The sequence below is a fragment of the Bombus huntii genome, chromosome 14 (genome assembly GCF_024542735.1).
Source record: "Bombus huntii isolate Logan2020A chromosome 14, iyBomHunt1.1, whole genome shotgun sequence".
In the NCBI taxonomy this organism is placed as follows: Eukaryota; Metazoa; Arthropoda; class Insecta; order Hymenoptera; family Apidae; genus Bombus; species Bombus huntii.
Genome location: NC_066251.1, coordinates 7,482,316 through 7,502,312, shown reverse-complemented (window position 1 = coordinate 7,502,312; position 19,997 = coordinate 7,482,316). Strand labels below are relative to the sequence as shown.

General features: G+C 36.7%; 1 protein-coding gene across 6 annotated transcripts in view; it reads right to left on the bottom strand.

The window, feature by feature from the left end:
- Positions 1–19,997, bottom strand: part of LOC126872781 (thyrotroph embryonic factor) — a 97,816-nt gene that overhangs the window by 64,260 nt on the left and 13,559 nt on the right. For 4 of the 6 annotated variants that reach the window (XM_050632957.1, XM_050632956.1, XM_050632960.1 and 1 more), the window contains exon 3: positions 19,060–19,089. The exons of the other annotated variants lie outside the window; for them this stretch is intronic. In XM_050632957.1, coding sequence (XP_050488914.1) covers positions 19,060–19,089 — 30 coding nt within the window. The remainder of the gene's footprint in view (positions 1–19,059; positions 19,090–19,997) is intronic. 6 annotated transcript variants of the gene reach the window in all.

Genomic DNA, 19,997 nt, shown 5'->3' with positions numbered 1-19,997 from the left:
TGAAGCGAATATGAAAGCCTGTAAGGGTAGTTTCTCGCACGGTGTAGGTTAGGTCGCGGTCTTTCGAGGGAGGTTCTACGACTGGTTGTTTCTTTGCGCGTTCTCCGCCAGTGGTTTTCTCGATTTTCCTCGCAGAATAACGACAGCCAATGGGCTTCCAAGCAAACGGGGCTTCCGTATTCCGAGGCGAAACCCCGGGCCGCGGTCGTCTCTCTGGGTGTTTTAGAATGGCAAGCACAGCGACGTTGAGTTGGTTCGGAGTTTCTAAGTCTTCCAGCAGAGTTCCGTTATGACGTTGATGAAGTCTTTTGTGTTTCCTATTTTTCTGTTTCTGACGTTGCGAGAATGGTAGGTTAAAGATGGATTTGTTTATTTTTCGGGGTCCAATTATTTTCGGATATTTCCTCGCGAAAATTATTCGATTAAACCATGTACATTTCGTTATATTACCAAGCAATGTCGCTGGGTAGTTGCGGATATTACTAAACCTAGAAATCTTCAACGTTAAAATCACAGTATATAAATAATTGTAAAAGTGGATAAAGTTAAATTTATGAAACAGAAATAGCAACAACGAGAGATCTCAGACTCCTCGTTCTGCTAATTCTAACGCAAAAACCATTACAATCGAAGAAAAAATGGCAGATCGATTCCTCTAGCTTCTTACCGAAGGTGTCTGACCACAGTTCGGAACTTTCTACTGGTAAGAACTGGCGGCGGTAGGATCAAACAAGATCCGTGCTCGAAAATCAGGATTACAACACGTAATAAGTCGCGAAAGTATTCGAGCACCTGTACAAACCTTTCATGAACACATTATACGCGTGTTATACCTCCAGATTTTGAAATTCATTTGCCATCGTTACATTGATGAAGTCTGAAACAAATCTAAAAATGTACATAGAAGTTGCAATTAATAAGCCTCGATATTCAGGCTAAATATCTTATTTAGCGCTGATTATATGTTTAATAATTCTTAATTCTTTACCAAATACACTTTTGTGTATACATTTTTTTACATTTTTAAGACGCTTTCAAATTTCACCAATATGATCATGACACGGCGCTAATGAAATTTCAAAATATTTTTAATATAATACATACACGATATATACATCGAAGAGTTTTTTGATAAACGTTCAAATACTTTCTTCAACTATTGTAAATACTTTTTTCCAGATTCGTGTCTCATAGAATTATCGGAAGGCTACCACAGACGACTTTCCGTTTCGATGGCGTGACGAATTAGAAAAAAGGGAAAACTAGAACAAACGACGCTTCGGACGAAGAGGACAGTTGATGCTGTCCCCGTTTTCTATGTCGGGCCCGACCCACTTCCTGGTGCGTGGTTTCGATCGTGACCGATCCATGAAATTAACAGTAACGGAGCGGCCGTACTCGCCGTGTAAAATCGAAAGTGGCGAAATACCGCGACGCCGTGGCGTTCGAGAGGGGACAGGCCTGTTTCATGGTGGTTCCAAGGTGGGGAACAGAGAGAGTTTCCTCGCCGAAGAAAGATTCTAACGGCCACGCACCACACTGTCGCCTCCTTCTATTCGCGTGTTCCTTAGATCGTCTCGAGTACCGGCGACTATTTTCGATTTCTAATTTCAATTTTTAATTTCAATTTCTAGTCTCAATTTCTAATTCCGATATTTAGTTCCAATCCCTAATTTCGATTTCTAATTTCAATTGTTAATTTATGACCGATAAAAAAGATTTACGGCCGATTCGGAAACTTTCAAAATTGCGTTTCCCTGTCTATGAATTTTCAAACTGAACATTATAATAATTCATATGTATTATAATTCAATGCAATTAACGCATTTAATGTGGAGCTAATTCTGTAATTTATCACGTCACTTGGGAATTTCCCCTTATCTTAGCAAATCGCATCTTTTCATTCATCCTCGTAATGTAGAATTCCCTCACATTGATTGGAAGAATTTACACGTATCTACAAATGAATCTTCCACGAACATGTGAGAATTCTTTAAAATATCGCTTCTGTCCAAGTGATACGATCACGAATCAGAATCACGAATTAGAATCACGAATCAGGTATATTTAAAAATCCTCGAATGCTGATGGTGCTCAGTGTTTTAATATTACTAAGTATTACTACCCCTTCTTACCTTTTATACGTGCAATTATGTTACACTGATTATACAAAATGTTTATGCGCAACACACGTGTTACTACTGTGTTTTGTCATTCCTAATGAATACACTATTTACCATCTCAAGAGGAAAAATCAAAGAAAACCAACGAAACAGCGGGTGTTCTCGAAGTATCTATGCCACGCTGATTTTAAAAGATATTTATGCATATATGACACATACCTTGTATGAGAAATCTGCAAGTATTTAAAACAAATATAGAGCATGAATGACTAACAGATCTTTCAATTATTCAACACCTGCAATACTTTACAATTTAGTCGGTATCTTCGACGTTTTTCAAACAATGATAAATACTTTTATTTCAATTTAGAAAATATGGCATAAACCGTATTAAATTTCGTCACTTTTATTTCGTGATTCGTCTATTACAGTTTAATGTAACCCAAAGCCAAACCACAAGTCGAACTTTTTTAACGTTACTAGTTTCATAACCTTTTCTTTTATTAGAATATCTTATTAATAGACATCGAATTAAACTTCTTTTTCAACTGTTTACCATTTACTTTCTGTCGCTTCGTTAGCTGTGGATCAGCCTCGTGTTTAGTTTTACCGTAGATATTAAAAATACTTCAATACTCTTTAAAACGATATTTTACCTTCCTAAATAACCCTAAATATCCAAGTTTGAAAAAAAGAACGTAGATACCGACCAAATCCTAAAGCATATATCATATTGTCATATTCCTAAAGCAAGCTGTTACAACGTCTACTCTCCATTAAACGCTTCATCATCGTGACAGAAAAACGAGAAAATCAAAGAAAATGAGCAACATCTTGGTGTTGTCGAATACGGCTGGAAGAAAACGATGGCTCTTACTTCACCGGACAACTTGGAAGAGTTCCCATTTCGTTTTCGTTCGCATCGACGACCTTTCTCTTCGTCGCTCCCTCGCTGGAGAAAGGGAAAAAAAGCAACGGTGGAGGGAAGATGCCGACGTTAATTCTGCTGGAACCGGCATAAAGCTCTGAATCACCGGTGAACCGGTCCCGTACCCGTAAAACGCGATGCCTGTTGTGCGAACGCGGAAACCACGAGGAGCCAGCAGTCCTCGTGCGGGTCACGGAAGGATTCCTTTCTCCTCCTCCGTTTCGTTGTCGTCTCTTCCTCCTTACATTCGTCCATTCTTCCTTCTTTCATCCTTTCTACTCATCCTTCTCCTTCCCCCTTTTTTTATTTTCATCGCCGTCGCCTTCGTGTTCTCCGACCAACAAAAGTATATCCTCCTCCCTGTTCTTTGTACATCCTCCCTTTTGTCAGCCAACAGATGATATACCTTTTTTAGTTGGAATGCTTGTTTTGCCACGATGAATCGACTTCTGCTGTGTCATCGACCTAATTGGATTACGATAATGGGAGAACGAGCGAGTGTCGAGGTGAGGTAACGTGTTTCACAATGAATGGATCCCGAAAATATTAGTCTTCTTTCCTTGTTCACTCGTCGAGGTCGAACATAAGTAGGGAAATTTGCGAGGATATTCGCAAATTTTTTTCAATATTGTTTGTGCAAATTTTTATTGGAAATCTTATCGAGTTTAAAGTACTAGACTCAGGCCTATCCTAGTCGAATTACCGAAATCTGTTTACCAGATCTAACTACTTATATTTTGCCTATTATTTACATACATTATATGTACATGTGTGTGCATGTATACTGCAATAGCTATACACTATGATAATAATCTAGTCTAATAAGCATCTAAGTTGCCTTTGCGCCGCTAATTAACGTTAACAAGCCTACTTAGAATTCTCAATACTGAATTGATAGCGAAGAGCTTCAAAAGAGAGAAAAATAAAAATGTAGCGTAGGTCAAGTCTAAGTATTATTTGTGTAGAGTGCAGATTTTTGTGCATTCATGAGAAATTTGAAGTCGCAAAAATGCGCAAGATGCAGGTAACGTGCAAAAATATATAAAATACCGATAGCATAGTATTTTCTATAATATTTAGTAGGTAAAACAATTTTCTACTTAGATTCCAGTATGTTGATCATATTTATAAAAATATAAATTTGCATAAGAATCCGCAGTCTAATCATTAATTTAGGATCGAGGAAATATATACCACAGTTTTGATATTTTGTTTAGACTATATTAAAGAATATGAAATTATAAAATTGCAATGCATAAATTAATATCGCTGCCATACTTTATTTTAAAATTGTATCCCTATCAAAGTACATATATTGAATCTCAATACTTCACTATTACTATATCAAATTTATATCAAGCACATTGAATCTTAACACTTTAGCCAGAAATCTCCCTACATTTTTTCTATTAATTATAAAAATCAACTATGGTTTCTATCTCTATCTATCTGAAGCAAGTATAATATATTGAATTTATATCAAATATATTGACTCTTAATACATTTTTGCTATTACTATGTTAAATCTGTATCAAGTTATATTGACTCACAACAGTTTACTCAAAAAATCCTCTCTATATTTCTTCCGTCAATCATAAACTCAACTATGATTCTGTTCTTACCAAAAGAAATATATAAACGTACCTACATGAATCTTTGAAGTATTATTGTATCAATTCGTACTCTACTTTGTGCCAATACTACGACGTCAGAAACGATGAAAACTAGTATAACAAGATGTCTGGTTTTTTCGAACGAGGCCGGAGATCTCGATGCGGGCAAAGACGCTTTCGTTTCCCGGCTAAAGGTTAAACTGTTGCTACGGTCTAACGATGCTACACGAAATGGGAATCGAGACAACCTGTTGATCCTGCCGCTTCCTTTCACTCCTGGTGTATCACGAGCGAAAGAGAAAAGAGGTGAGACGTTCCGACTGATTTACCGCAACACGTTCTTCATATTTCGTAAGCAACCCGGGAATCAGGGATGCTTCGTGAATTAGGCCAGCTTTTTTTCAATTCCACGATAATAGAACGATTTATACCGATGGATAAAACACTTGTTGTGATTGTAAATCATGGATAGAGAAATCGTGTTGTTAGAATTTCTGGTTACGCTTCGTGATTTTAGAGATATTTCTCGGTTTCCGATGGAATTTCGTTGTTATGATCTTTACTTACTATAGTTCTTTGAAACTACGTATTAAACACTTTCCTTGATCTTTGTTGGAGAATTCAAAGTAGATTTAAAGCAAATGAAGATGTTTTACGTTAGTGTGTATTAGATATATTTAATTTGTAGATTATGTAATTTCGGAAAATCTTTTTCCAGCAAAGTGTCGAAATTGATATAATAAGCTGCATAAAAATCAGAGTAATCAGGGTAAATATTTTACAATCGATTTCTAAAAACTAGTCACCTTGATTATCGATAAATTTCTAAAAAAAATTCTAAAAGAAAATTTTTCAAAACTACGTTACTACATCCTACAAAAAATACTTTATTAATTAAAAGCTCCCAACGTCTCATCCAATCCTCTACATTTCCAAGATTCGAAATCTGATCGACACGTGTTTTTCAAACAAGCACCACCTTAAAATTTTCTTACAGAAATCAGAGAGGAGAAAGAATCCGAAAAAGAGGATTAAAATAATAGGGAAGAAAGTATGCGAGCAGATTTATTCAATCGAGGTTTGATCACCGGGAGTGGCTAACGTGAGCGCGAAAGAAAAAAAAAAAAATAAGAATGTGGAACTCGTCTAACGGGTGTCCGGAAGAAAGCGGTCCCATTTCGGCCAAGCGTGCTGCTTTTCGTGGCCGAGTTACTGACAAAATTTTGGGAACGGCCCTTCCCAAGTGAGAAAAACAAGAAAGAGGGCGAATGGAGTGGCGAACCGATTCCGGAGCCGCGGTAGGAGAAACGGCCAAGGCACATTTCACTAGGAGGAGAAAGTCCATTGCCGAAAGTTCTCGTTTTCACATGTCTGGCCCCTGGATCTTCCAAGGCTAACTCTACTCTGACAAATGTGAAATTCTACTCCCGTGAAATCATGGTAATACCGACAATTATGGTAATATCTTTGATTCTGATTCCTTTTTTGTTTCTTTTTCTTTTTTTTTTTGTTTTGCTTCAGTGAGATATGTTGAATATAATCGAATCAATGGTAAAAATAACTGAATAGCTTTAGGTTTCATACGAATCCGTTTATTGCTGTCAATAGTAAAAAATGATTCATATGGCTGAAATTGATCTATATAATTTTTTTTGAAAGTTGTCCATGCATTCTCTATTCGTTTGTAACAGTCTATGGATTTAATTTTGGTGTTTATTAAATGTGTTATTAAATAATGTTTATTACTATTGATGTTAAAAAACGATTCATATAACTGAAGTTAATTCAACTAATTTTTCAAAGTTTAATTCGTTTGTAACACTTGGATTGATTATGGATCTAACGTTGCTATTTATATTGAATAATATTTGTTGCTATTAATATTAAAAATAATTTATATAATGAAAGTTGATCTAACTAATATTTCAAAGATACGAACGTTTCTTTTGTTCATTTGTTATATACCAGGGATTTAAGAATTAAAAGTGGAAACTTTGGTAGCTTACAAATATGGCACTGCGTATAGAGAATTAAAATACTCGAAATTGTACGTTAGAAACAGAGAATTATAATACGAGTCATGTAGAAAGAAGAACGTTAAATATTCGTGTCTTAGATACGGAAAATTGCTATTACAATAATTATATTAACGTAAGAATGATAAATAGTAAAGTCCTGATAACGTAGAAATATAAAATCCAAACGCTAATGACTTAATAAGAAGAGAAATTATCAACTCGTAAAATCCTCATCGTCTGCAATTTTTATACGAACAATAATAATTTTTACACGAATATAATAATAATTATACGAACATAAATAATTTTTATAATCGAGCCACACACAGGAAGTAAGGGAAAAAACGAAGAATAGAATCGAGCAATTATATTTAGTTTTGAAAAGTGACGTTTCGCGACTTATTTAATCGGCAAAACCCACGATTGCATTGACAAGATCCAAAAATATCGTGGCGGACAAAAGAGAAAGCAATTTATTATGTGCTCGTCCGAAAGTGGAACATTCGATATGCGCTTAAAAATAGTATCACAATGCCCGTAACCAAACGATATTCGTAACGTCCAACGATATTTCCCCTTGTTTGTTTCTATTTTTCTTCTAAAATACATTAACGCCACTTTACTGACCTTGTCCAAACCTGCTGATCAACGAAATCTATTAAGAACGGCGCTTCGTATATGAAGATCGCATGATAAGAACATGACGAGCACGTTCTTATCGATTTTTTTACTCTAATACCACTCTGTGATCGAATAGAAATAACTGAAAATGAAAACGAGCTGTTGGGTTCGGAGATTTTCTAAGAACAGGTGATACTGATAAATTGAACAAGTTTTATAGGAACCAAAGATGTAATTATTAAGCAATATTTTAAAGCAATGAAAAAATATTATCAGTTTTGCGGAAGTCATGTGTATAGTTATTAATATAGAGCAATACGGTGACAATTTTAAAGGAAATGAAAAACGCACGGTATTTTACATAATTATCAATATTAAATTCAAATTCAAATGAAATAAAACAATTCGAATGGAATGGCAAAATACATACAGTGTAAAAATACGTATACTTCTGTAAAAGCCAAATGTATAATATAAGGCAAGCAACGTGAAAACTAAACAGCAAAATTTTGAACACACTGAAAGTTGAAAAAATACATACATATTTATGTCTAAAATGAAAGAACAATTTTGGTAACATTTTTATTACCGACTGACAGCAAACTGAATGTCAAAGGTGTTTCTGCGAAAAAAAGACAGCAAATGTGACTTATCGTGTTCTTTCCTTATAGTCGTTATATCCTATGGACAAAGGGGTTACGACTTTTCTTCACCATAGAGACTCGAGAATTGATAACTTCACAGCTGACGAGCAGATGTTGCTACCGTCATAAAGCGTTTATGTTATAAATTGCGCGGAGGAGCCTGTATGTTTTACCGACACCTGACAATTAAAGAAACGACGTGTACAGAGCATATGTTGTGATCACGGAATGCACGTTAACGAGACAACGAGCTGAGATCGCGTCCAAGGATCGAACCAGGATGAAAATGTGTTTCACTGTGCGTGAAGCCTCGATCTTCGAGGATTGAGAAAACAAAATTCGAAGATAATTACGAAATTTCAATAGTATTATGTACATCTGAAGGCGAGAAACTTGAAATGATTTCAATTTGCGTCACTGCTTTATATATTAATTATCTACGTTAATTAATTACGTAACATTAGAAATACCAGAGTTCCTTTTCTTTATTATCTCTATTAAGAATGCTCTATTTAAATCTAGCCTTAAAAACGGTCGCTAAAGACATAAATTATGCTACTGTTATAAATATAACATGGAAGAAGAACAGATGATCTTCCCTTGTTTAGCCTCTTACGAGTCAGAAGCTCGGCGATAATTACAAGTTAATATTGAAGGATATCGCACGTTTTCTCAGAAAGCAGCAAACTTCTTTCCTCGGTCCAATTAGTTTCTAAAAGTGACACGTTTTTCTTTTTGTTGGCAAAGTTCGTGCCTCTTATTTCGCCAACGCAAAGTCAACCAATTAAATGCGAACGTTGAGCGTAATTACTCTTTCCTCGTCTCTGATAATTACACACGTTTCTGATGTAAAAAGCGGTAGAAATCGCGGAGCTTCGGAATTGCTTTGTATCCTTGAAAACGAATCATCTACTTGTACGCACGATCTTTCAAATGAATTTTTCTTCCATTTAAATGACCAGCCAGAGCAAGCTTTTTCCATTCGCTCCCGAGTTTTGTTGAAATCTATAGAATTTCTGATATAAATTATACAGGCTGTTTCAGACTATGCGAATCGAAGGTACGGGGTAAACGAAGAAGAAAAACTTGCATAAACGTACAGCAGATACGACTTGGTTTTCGAGTTGCAGCTTCTTTCGCGTTGTTTCTTCGAAACATTTCCCTCTCGGGCAAATGGCATTTCAGAAACCGTTCACCGTATATTATACAGATACCTAGTTCTTACGGCAATCCATACGTAAGACGCGTGTCAGACGTTTCGCAATTTCTGTGAATAACTCATTTTCACGACGCCACTACCATAAATTCGGAATAATCTTGCTGCACCGGACGTGCGAGGCTTTTACGCGGGAACTCGACGGGCGACGTTTTACCGTGCGATATCGCCGTGATCTGTATGTCTGTTTTTGTTTCTTCTTGATAGGAAAAGGAAGAAAGAAAGACGGCCGCCTGTGTGCACGCAGCCTTACACTGACTGCTCCATTCATAACGCGGCGCTTGCACGACACTCAAACCACGCAGCAAAAGCAGTATACACCAACATTCCAATTCTTGGTCTTATCTACACAAAAGATTGCTGCAACACAAAATAAGCTATAACTCGAAAATAAGGTCATATCGCGTATACAGGGTGTCCCACGTAACGCGACTCGCTAGTTCTCTGCCGTTTGCGGCCAAATGTGACAAAGAACGTTTCGAATAAGCGTATTTTAATCGTGTGGAGTTTACAAAAAATGTGCTACAGGTAGAAAAAAGATTTCGAAAATACACTGTCTTTATAGGGAAACCACTTTGAATGGCATATAATAAATGGGACCATACGTTGTCTCGACCATTTTTCTCTCGAACACTATGCGGATAACATAGTTTAATATTTTGCATTTGAGATGGAGGAATGAAGGTAGTATATGAAACATGTGCTTAGTATGGAACGTGATCGTATGTTTGCAAAGAAGTGCCGTAATGCTGCGATGAAGTTTAAAACTACTAATTACAACGTCGTCCGCGAGCAATTATCATTTGCGTGAATATGATCGTTTTAGTAACGTGCCGTTAAGCGTGTTCTTTTCTCGCCGTCACTTTTTATATTCATTTACGAAGAAGGTTTGCGTGACATTAAAAGTAAATTATTCGGTCAGTTTCTTTATTAGTTTGGAGTCTTAGCATTATCGACTAATTCGATCATCATCTATAAATTGTTCTTCGATTAATTCAACTTCGATCAATTCAACGATACTTGATCAAAGACAGAGGCAGCTTACGAATATTGGCAAGAGAAGCGAACTGACAAGGAAGGCAGTTGTGAGTCGAAATTGGATGACAACGCAGAATGTTTATTTGGTTCGCGTGTGTAGGTATTTTAATTCTCAGTCGCTCATTTTCGCAACTGTGTCTCTCGCGCATCGAATTGACACAATGAGAAGATCGATATGAACAAATGAAGAGATAAATAATTCATTTTCCTCTTCGTCGTTCACACGCATTTGCGTTAGTTCTCCTTCACGGATTTCATTCACACGTTTTCGACCTCGCATTGCTTCCATCTTGATGATCTCAGCTTTGTCTCGCAGCGAGAAGAAGCACGAAGAGAAGGCACAAACGTCTCTTCCTCCCTTCTTCATATTCACACCAAATGTTGATACTCGAAGCAATACACGTCTAGCTGCATTCTCAAGAAGTTGTACAATGAATGTATAATTATCGTGCAGGCGTAATTACAAAGCGATATACTAGCTATCGATAGACTCGATAAGAATAATGTTAAATTGATAAACAGGGCCCTTTATGTAACAAACATTGTCACACCTTTCTGTCGCATGTCTTGCCATTAAACTATACTAAATGTATATGTTCCATATCAGAAAAGATAAGAGTCACAAAGTTCCGGATCGATCTTTCTACAAATGACAGAATGACATCATCTCTTGCAGTTACACTTTTTTTTTTTTTAATGGAAACCTTCCTTTTCCTTCCCATGCATCGAATCCTCTCGTCATTCTACGAAACAGGATACCAGATTATTAAAGTAACACGGTCGAAAAGTGATTAGTTTAACATTAATTTATTATTTTGCAAAATTCAAGTTACAATATCTTTGAAACTAGCAATCAGTTTTCGACCCTGTTATCCTAATACTTCTGATATTTGAAAATTTGATATTTGGTATTTGAAAACAACGAGAAAATTCGATGTATGCAAAAAGGAAAGGAAGGTTTCCATAAAAAAAAATCACTCTGAACCATTCGTCTTTCTCCTCTTTAATTTTCTCCTCACAATTATCGTTTACTGGAAGAACGCTATAATAATAAGTAATAGCGTGAACACCCTCAGGTGTTACATCAAATTGACGAGGCTCGTGCGAGTAATTAGCGAAAAAAGATCCTCGTACAGCGCGTTAATAATCTCCATGAGCTTTCTTCTATGCTATTATCCCATATAGATTCTACAACTACGGAAAATCTCAACTATACCGCGATTAAAAATCTATTTCTATGAAAATAAATTATAGTTAGAAATACTTCGCCTGCCTTGAATCTTCCAAGCCGTCAATTTGAAAAATCGAAACTATGTCACACACCAGGACGCGATTAATCCCATCTTCTTGTCAATCCTCGATCAGATCTTCGTCGTCCAGCATCCCTCGACCCTTATCCATTCTTAAAATTTCCACCCGTCCATCGAATTCTCTCCGATTCATCTGCATAACGAAGAGCCACAAGGAAGAATCGTCCATTAGCGGTATAATTGGCATACTTATCGTCCTATATATTTAACCTAATCAGAGCTAACGAACGGAAGGACGAAGAAGAAGGAGGGCCGTTGAAGGCGAGAAACGTGATTTTCTGTTCTGGTCAAAGGTCGAGAAAACGAGAACGGTTCGTTAGACGAAACACACGCGTACGGGACAATCGATGAATTTTTCCGAGTAAATCGCGATAATGGCGATGGGACTGGCTCGTTATGCACTCCCGAGGTAAGCTCGTTAGCTCGTTCATGTACATAGACAGAGGCTTATAATTATAATCAATCACCGTTCAACGAATGGGGGAAAAAAAGAAAAGGAGAAACAAATGCAAAGAATGGAAAAATCGTGTGAACGACAAAGATGAATAGTAATTTTATTATATAAGCGTTTCAACCCCGGTTGTCGCGAAAATAGTTTTGTTCTCCTCGATCGATTGTGTAATCGGTTAGAGTAGCGAGAAATGGTAATTGCTAGAGATATCGAGAAAAGTGGGGGAGGGATTTGTTAGAAGGGAACGCGATTCGAGCAGATGATAACGCGGTTTTCCTTTGTACGATCGTGATTATTCAGATGGATCGAGGGGATCAATTATCGAAAGTCGGTCGTGTCCATTGTGACGCGTCGTAATCTCCCATGTTACGTAAAGTTGTGCGTTCAAACCCTTTCTGATCGTTTCGCTTGTTTTTTTCATTTTTTTTTTTTTTTTTTTTTTTTTTTTAATTGGAATGCATACATATTGGGAGCGAAAAGCTTGGAAAACTTGGATTTCGATAATTGGCGTTGTTTTTCGGTGATCGCTTCGATGAAGTTTGCCGAGAAATCTTTGAAATTCCACGGTTTGTCGTGCTAAGAAATTTAGATGCTTCGAATGTTGTAAGCTGAAAGTTGGGGAAAGTCAAGAGTAAAAATTAGGGCGCTTGTGAGATAATTTGAAAATCCAACTCTTCGAATTTTATAACGTGGCGATATCTATGCGTTTATCTATGATTTTCAAAAGTCGCGGATCCTGAATCACAGAAGATCGAAAGCGTAGAAAAATTGATGATAAAAATGGAAAAATTGTTATTATAAAACGAATGCTTGAGAATTGACCTAAGAATTGATCATCAAGGTTCGTAGTAGCTGTTCGTAGTTTGTACAAACCTTAAACTTACTCCAAATCTAATACAGTTCATGAAAGGATCTTCAATAGTCGGAAGGAAATTTTGTCCTTAACATGCTTCTTCGCTTTACCAAACGATTCAAGATCAAGATTAATTTCGATATCTTCTCCAAACTCTGCCAAGAGTAAATCACATTATCCGAATTGGCTGTTAGAAAGAGAAATAAATTCATTTCTCAGGGACGAACACTTGGCAACCGATGTGACGTCTTTCGTTTAATGAATGAAATTAAGATAGTACCAGTCGTCCAGTTTGAATTAAAGCCAAACCAAATGTTTCGTTAATCCTACTATTCTATTCACATTCGCACCTCCTACAAAAGTATGACGTTTTAGCTACGTTGTAAGATTTATACGACGAGCTTTCCAATAAGAACTTTGCACTAAATCGAACATTAACGTGGCGATATAAAAGAAATCACGAACTCACGTGGAAATATTAACGTCGCAATGTAATTGCATCCTTCAGAAAAATCAAAATTTATGCTCAACTACAGAAACGAGATGGAAGAAAAGTGTTCGAACGATCTTCAAAAGGGAATAACTTTTTTGAAACTTATGACTTTCAGCGTGTCACTGTATATATGTATGTATTATATTATACGCATTTATCATGTGTAATTTCATTATATGTACCACGCAAAATCAGACAGGTAAACAAATTTTCCAATTTCTGCATGTACTATAACGAAGATGAATATAATTGTGCCAAGTCATCCATGACATTAATAGTCAACACGACCATAAATCTTAATTTAAAATAGAAGGATATTAATATAGAAAATTGAACAAATTTGCCATAAAATTCGATTCGTTATTTTTATCTGATGTACCCACAAGTCAAACTAATTAATGTTAATTTTAATCATCCTCACAGTTTAGTTTTTCGTAAACTATGCACAATACGTTTGTCGTATCCTTAAGCCGAATAATCGTATTTCTGGTACGTGAAACAGTTTCAAGCTCGTAGATGTCGTACGATACAAAAGCTGAAGAACTATGAAAGACTATGTTGCTGAACTTTTTCCTATATATTCTGTACGTCGATAAATTTCTATTATCTTGGAATACCGAGGGGCGGTGTAAATTCGAAGTCAGCTCTTCCTTGAATTTCTCCGGAGATCAACCTTTGACTTCTGGCTGACAAAGGAGATTTAAACTCGTGTATATAGGTGTACGGAGGATTCTGTCAGTCCTCGTGCCTCTCGCTTTCCGAAGCATTCTGCTTTTCCTTTTTCGTCTGATTCCTCTATCTTCGAAATCATATTTCCAACATCGATACGCCACGTCTTTACTCTCGAGAAATTCTTCTAGTTCTCGTTTATTAGACTCTTATTAAATACGAAAATTACTCTTACGAAACAAACTCTTATCGAAAATAATAGGAGAGGAAAATTGGAAAATTTTCTATGAACGTTAACGAATATTCCAAAATCTCTAAGCGATACGATGGAAATAATTTTTCTCGAAATTGGAAAATTCTTAAACCGTTTTATATCTTGCGAAACTCTGATAAGTCACGATACGGATGAGAAGGAAAATTTTCTTTCAGCGAACCGAGATGAAAATAAATCAAAGTTGCCATTTTCTCGTTATCTTTCTGTGATCGCATGCATCGAGTCATCCCACAATGTGCTTTTTTTAAAGGACCAATTTAAAACAACAAGAGTTGTTACTATCGGAGTAACGGAAAATTGGAGAAACTTCCAAAACTTAATAGGAAAAGTAATGAATTCTAAAAATCGATTGTCAACGGGTAACTTTTTATTTCCATCTGTATATGAAAGTATATGAAAATTAATGACTGCGTCACTCACAGGATGACCTAATATTTTACCACAGACTTTCTGACTCTCTTTTAATGTCAATCATAATTCTACCTCGACGATATCGAGCTTAGTCCTAATTTTCCATTCCAATTTTAACCTAACCGCATGGAACCTAACGAAGTTGGATTGTCTACGTTTAAAAAACACGAACGCGATGGAAGATCGAAGAAAGACAAATTTTTAATGGAAACTTCCCTCGACTATTATCAAAGATTTTCCATCGAAATGTCTAGAAGTCAATGCGTCGATCACGCAGAAAAAGAAGATTTAACAGTATAATAAATAATAGGAAAAACCAACCAGCTTGACACGTTTGTATCCTTGGGAGCGTATTAACGTAACGATAAACAGGATTGATGAAACGATCAGGCGCAATACGAAACGAGAATACGCACGACGTATCAATACGCTGTTATTATTACCAAGTGTAATTATACATGTCCATAACGAGCCGCCCTATGGTAATGATGGAAAACTATTTGAATAACAGGGTGAAGCAAGATGAATAAAGCGATGTCAGCGTGAAGAGACGTGTTTTCAGCGACTAAACTGCTCGTTAAATTCCAATAAACGCATCGTATCGTCTATTTCTTACATACATATGTAGAATACGTATGCGTCTTCGTTTAAAAGCTGCTGTTCTTCCAAAGTGAAAATTATGTCCAATGGCTACGAAAAAAGCATCTGCCGTTTTTATCAGCTTCTGCGTTTCACTCGCACGTCATTAAATTTTTGTAGTCACGTGAAACGTGATTACTAAATCACTAAAATTAAACGAGCCTACGAAGTTCCATACAGTGCCCGGCCGAATAAAACGTGTAAGAGCGGTCGCGGTGTGATTCCTTGTGGAAAAGTAAGAAAACAAATATGGAATAACACGTTTTCATTCGCGGCTTGGAGACTGGGTAGAACTAGATAATCGACAGTAAGTTTACGCGTGAAAATAAGTCAAAGTGGCGGAATAAAATTTCTTCGCAAGACGCTTTGCTTCCGAGGGAAATAAATTTGAAAATTTACCACACGCGTGAAAATGAAGCCCTAGACGGAAAAATTTGATTCTACACTCTCGTTTTGTTTTTACACGCGGGATAACCTTCTGTTTGTTATTCAGTCCTATCTAGTCCGGAATTATCCATGTTCAAGCGCACTTGATAAATTTTCAAACTCGATAATTCTCGAAGACTAAGCTGAGAACGACGAAAGTGGTATTATATTTTCATATTTTACTAGAAGAAATCTAGTCGTGCTCGCTTTTACGCGTCCTATTCGGCCGGATTCCGTATCCAATTAATTAGTACAAATGCCATAATAAATACGATAACGTGCAAGTATATATGCCGTAAGTTCTCTGATTTATTGCTGCGATTCGTTTTCTTTTCCTTTGCTCGCTCCCCTTTATTATTAGAACTCTCGGTGTTACTCTTCTTGCACTATCTCCGCACTATCGCCATAATAAATCTCCTTCGAAAGATTGATTCTGTGTCTCACTTCGCGCTACAATTCCCTCTTCGAACCCTTTTATAGCGAGATCTGCCTAGCAAAATACGTAGGTTCTCGCTGGCCGCGATTTCATCATCGTAGGTAGATCGAAGGGCAAATCTTACGAGAACACGGCGGATTATTTTGCGCGCCGTATTTTACTCGATACAGTAACAATGACCAACCTATTAACCGCGTTAAACCTAATCCACGACTAAGCCAAAGCAAAACGAAGAACATCTCCCGCTATAATAAGATACGTTAACGCGGGGTCGGCTTAATTTCTGACGTGTTATACGAATTTTTTGTGGAAGCAGCCGAGTTTACACGGGGTGAGCCGGTTGGCGTCCAGGTTTCCTCTCGTTTCCCCTGCACACCAGATTATGGTCTCAGCGCGAAATCTGAGACCCAAGCGTCGACCGCATGGGATTATCCTTCCATAACGTCAGCCGTGGCTAGGCCATAACACGGCATTGCCACATCTTGCGAGATAAAATGTAAGAGCACGGCGATGTTGTGCTGTCGGTGAAACAAGAATATCTGTTCGTCGAATGTCGACAGACATGCTGCATAGATCGACAGCCGAGAAACACGTAAAACGATCGTTCCACGTGACGACCTGCGAGGACATTTTTAACGCGTAATCCACGCTATTCGAGCCGAGCTAACTCCGACGAGCATTAGTTGCCTCCTTCTCATAATATGTTTATGCTACTTAAATTCAGGATATAATTTTCGGATGCTCTTCAAATCCTTCGCTACGTACGATATATCGGATTTGCTTTTCGGTTGATTAACACGGCGATTTTCACTTGATCTTTTTCGTTTTAAGGCACGCGTAAGCTAGTTACTAAAATTAAAATTGAAAATTATACGAAATTATTAAACGACAGGACATTTACAGGTGGATGGCTAATATTATTTTCATTTGACGAACTAAAACTAGAGACAAAGACTCAATGTTCCTGAATAGATAGTCAGGCATTGCAGGATTTAAAAATCAACACGTCGACTGCCACGTAAATTTTGTAAATTTTCCCCGCGATAGATTCGAACACACTGCAACGTGATATTCTTGGAAAATATTATATTGGCCCGCTCTTAACCAATTTTTATCCAAGCCATTCGTATCGTCGAAAATCTTTCAGTCCGTCGATTTAACATCGTCTTAATCGTTCTGAAAAATGGGGTGAATGTGGGTCACTGACGACCACCGCGGCGATCAATGTATTAATAATGCGTTAATAAGGTAAACAACGACAAGTATAGTTATCGCGATTTACATAATGAAAATAATTGAAAATCGCCGATAGCTAATACGTATGAAGAAAAGAGAAAAGAGGCCCATGCAGATCCCTGTTGCTATAATGGCACGTAACCAATCGCCACGGCTTCTCCGCATACTTGTACGTACGTTTGAGATGCGTAATTAATAGCTTCGCGACTTATAAATTATTGACGATGAAACACGTTGAATTAATGTACATGTTAAACAGCTTTTGTCCACGAGCCAATCCCATTTATATCCGACTGTACAACTTGAAACTCTAGTCTTATTCAAACTGAAAATTATTTTCTTACTAATTTAGTTACTATATTTTCTTACTGATTTTCCTCTTGCTTTTTCCTTATTTATTTATTTCGTTTTTTAGTTCATGGCTGTATCGTTTCTTGAGTTCTAGCTTTTTTCGTGATTTGTCACAAATCTCTTACGATACGCAGGTTAATTCGTTCAAACAGCTGTTACTTTTTATAATTATAGTATTTCTATGAATTAATCGTCAAGAGATCATTTTTTCAATTTTTGATTGGAGAAATCCTTATAGCAAAAGATTTTTAGTAAAAAGGTGTTAAGTAAAATGAAATGATTTCTCATCTGCTCTTGTCAATCTCGTTTAATTGTTTTGTCATTTTCTGAATTTGTAGTAGAGTAGAATGTTCCCTGTTTCGTGTTTAGAGAAACTACTCGTCGTGTTCACTATACTACGTTTGACTCTTCTACACCTAATCGGTTCACTATCGTAATATAAACGGATGCTTAAGCTGCTTCTACCTACGCTTCCTAATCGCTTGCAAGTGCATCGATATCGTTCTGAGAACCGTATTTCAGAAATTAAAAGTTTGGACTCGGAGGACAACTATCATTACAATTGAAAACTTTCAAATTTTGTGATATTCAGAGCTCCAAATTTTTATTAAAACTCAAAATGTTTCGAATATTTAAATCAGAGATTTTTCGATGCGGCGAATCTTCCAATTAGAAATTCTCAAACATTCCATGTCTCGAATGTTTTGTCTCGAATTACACGTTTTCCAATGTTCCAAATGTTTTCACTTAGAAACTTTTAACGCTCCACGTTTTCGAATATCCAATGTTCCAAAGCTCCGAATTTCCAAACTTTTAAATTCTTCTAGCATCAGATTAAATATGAAAAATTTCGAGGTTGCAGATTTTCAAACTTGGAAATTTTCAAATATCAGAATTTCGAAACAACGTCCAAGGAACGAAAGATCCTGGACATCTCATTATTGCGTCACGCGAAAAAAATCTGCACGCGGATCATTGCGCGTCCTTACGAACGTCGCGTCAAGTTCTCGATACCCTTCGATGCACGTTTCTAATGCCTACGTGTGTGAAAGAGAGTAAAAGCGTGAATGGAAAACTGAGGAAAGAAAGAAAACTCATGCAAATGAGAGAACACGTCCCACTATTGTCCTCGTTCCAGAAAAGTTAGGATAGAAGATTTATGGTGGTAAACGACGATCATTGCGTGGATCGTTCGTCCGGGGTTGTGGATGCAAAAACGCGTAAGAAAATAAAAAGAATATAAAGAAAAGAAAGAAAGAAAGAGAGAAAAAAAAAAGAAGAAATGTATGAGCTGTCGTTTGTCACTTACCCTTCAGAGAGGATGTTATCATGGGGTCACCTGAAAATGATACAAGTACAGTATTTGCGTGAACGTCAATGTATGATAATGAGAAAGATAAATAGACAGATTATAAAAAGAGCGACAGGATGAAAAAAAGAGGAGAAAAGAGATCTTTGATATAAATCTCGATACGAGTTATATCGAGAACAAAGACAATGAAAGATCAAAGAAATAGAGAAGATGAAGACGTGTTTTTTGGCTAATCTGTTTCTTGTTTAGCTTACTATATACATGTAATCGTTGAAATTTCTCGCTTCTACGGTGATCGCGATTGCCACGAGATCCGTGTTTTTATTATGGTTTGCTGAAAAAGATAATTTTGCAAAATACACGTGTCGCACCTTGTACGAATGTATCTAACGATCGGTGCCACATATATAGAATATAAAAACCACGAACAAACACTTATATCGTATAGAGACTACAAAATAGTATATGCACACTATTGTATTTAGATATTGTATTTATTTACATACAATACTTGGCCATGTAGAACCAAAGTATGTTAAATTTCGTATCGTTCAATAGCATTCAATATATAGTAATATAATAATATGTCATAACATATTGGTAACATAGTAATATATATATATACACAGTAATAGTCTTTCATTATTATTCGATCTTCATACGACCAGAAAAATCTGATACTCTAAGGGTGAAATGTGTGCAACGCTTGGACCAAAAGCTTCGTTGGAGAATACGGTTGCGTGCAAATACTCTCTAGTAGCAGCACTGTACACGCGCTAAATGAAATGTCTCGCCTGTATATACCTGAAACTAAAGAAGCAACGGAGATGATCTTTCCGTATCTGTTGGACATCTCCGTATCTTGCACTTACGTCCATCGTTCGTGACGGAATATCATTTCAGCTGGCGAAAAGATGAAAGAGAGCGAGAGTAGT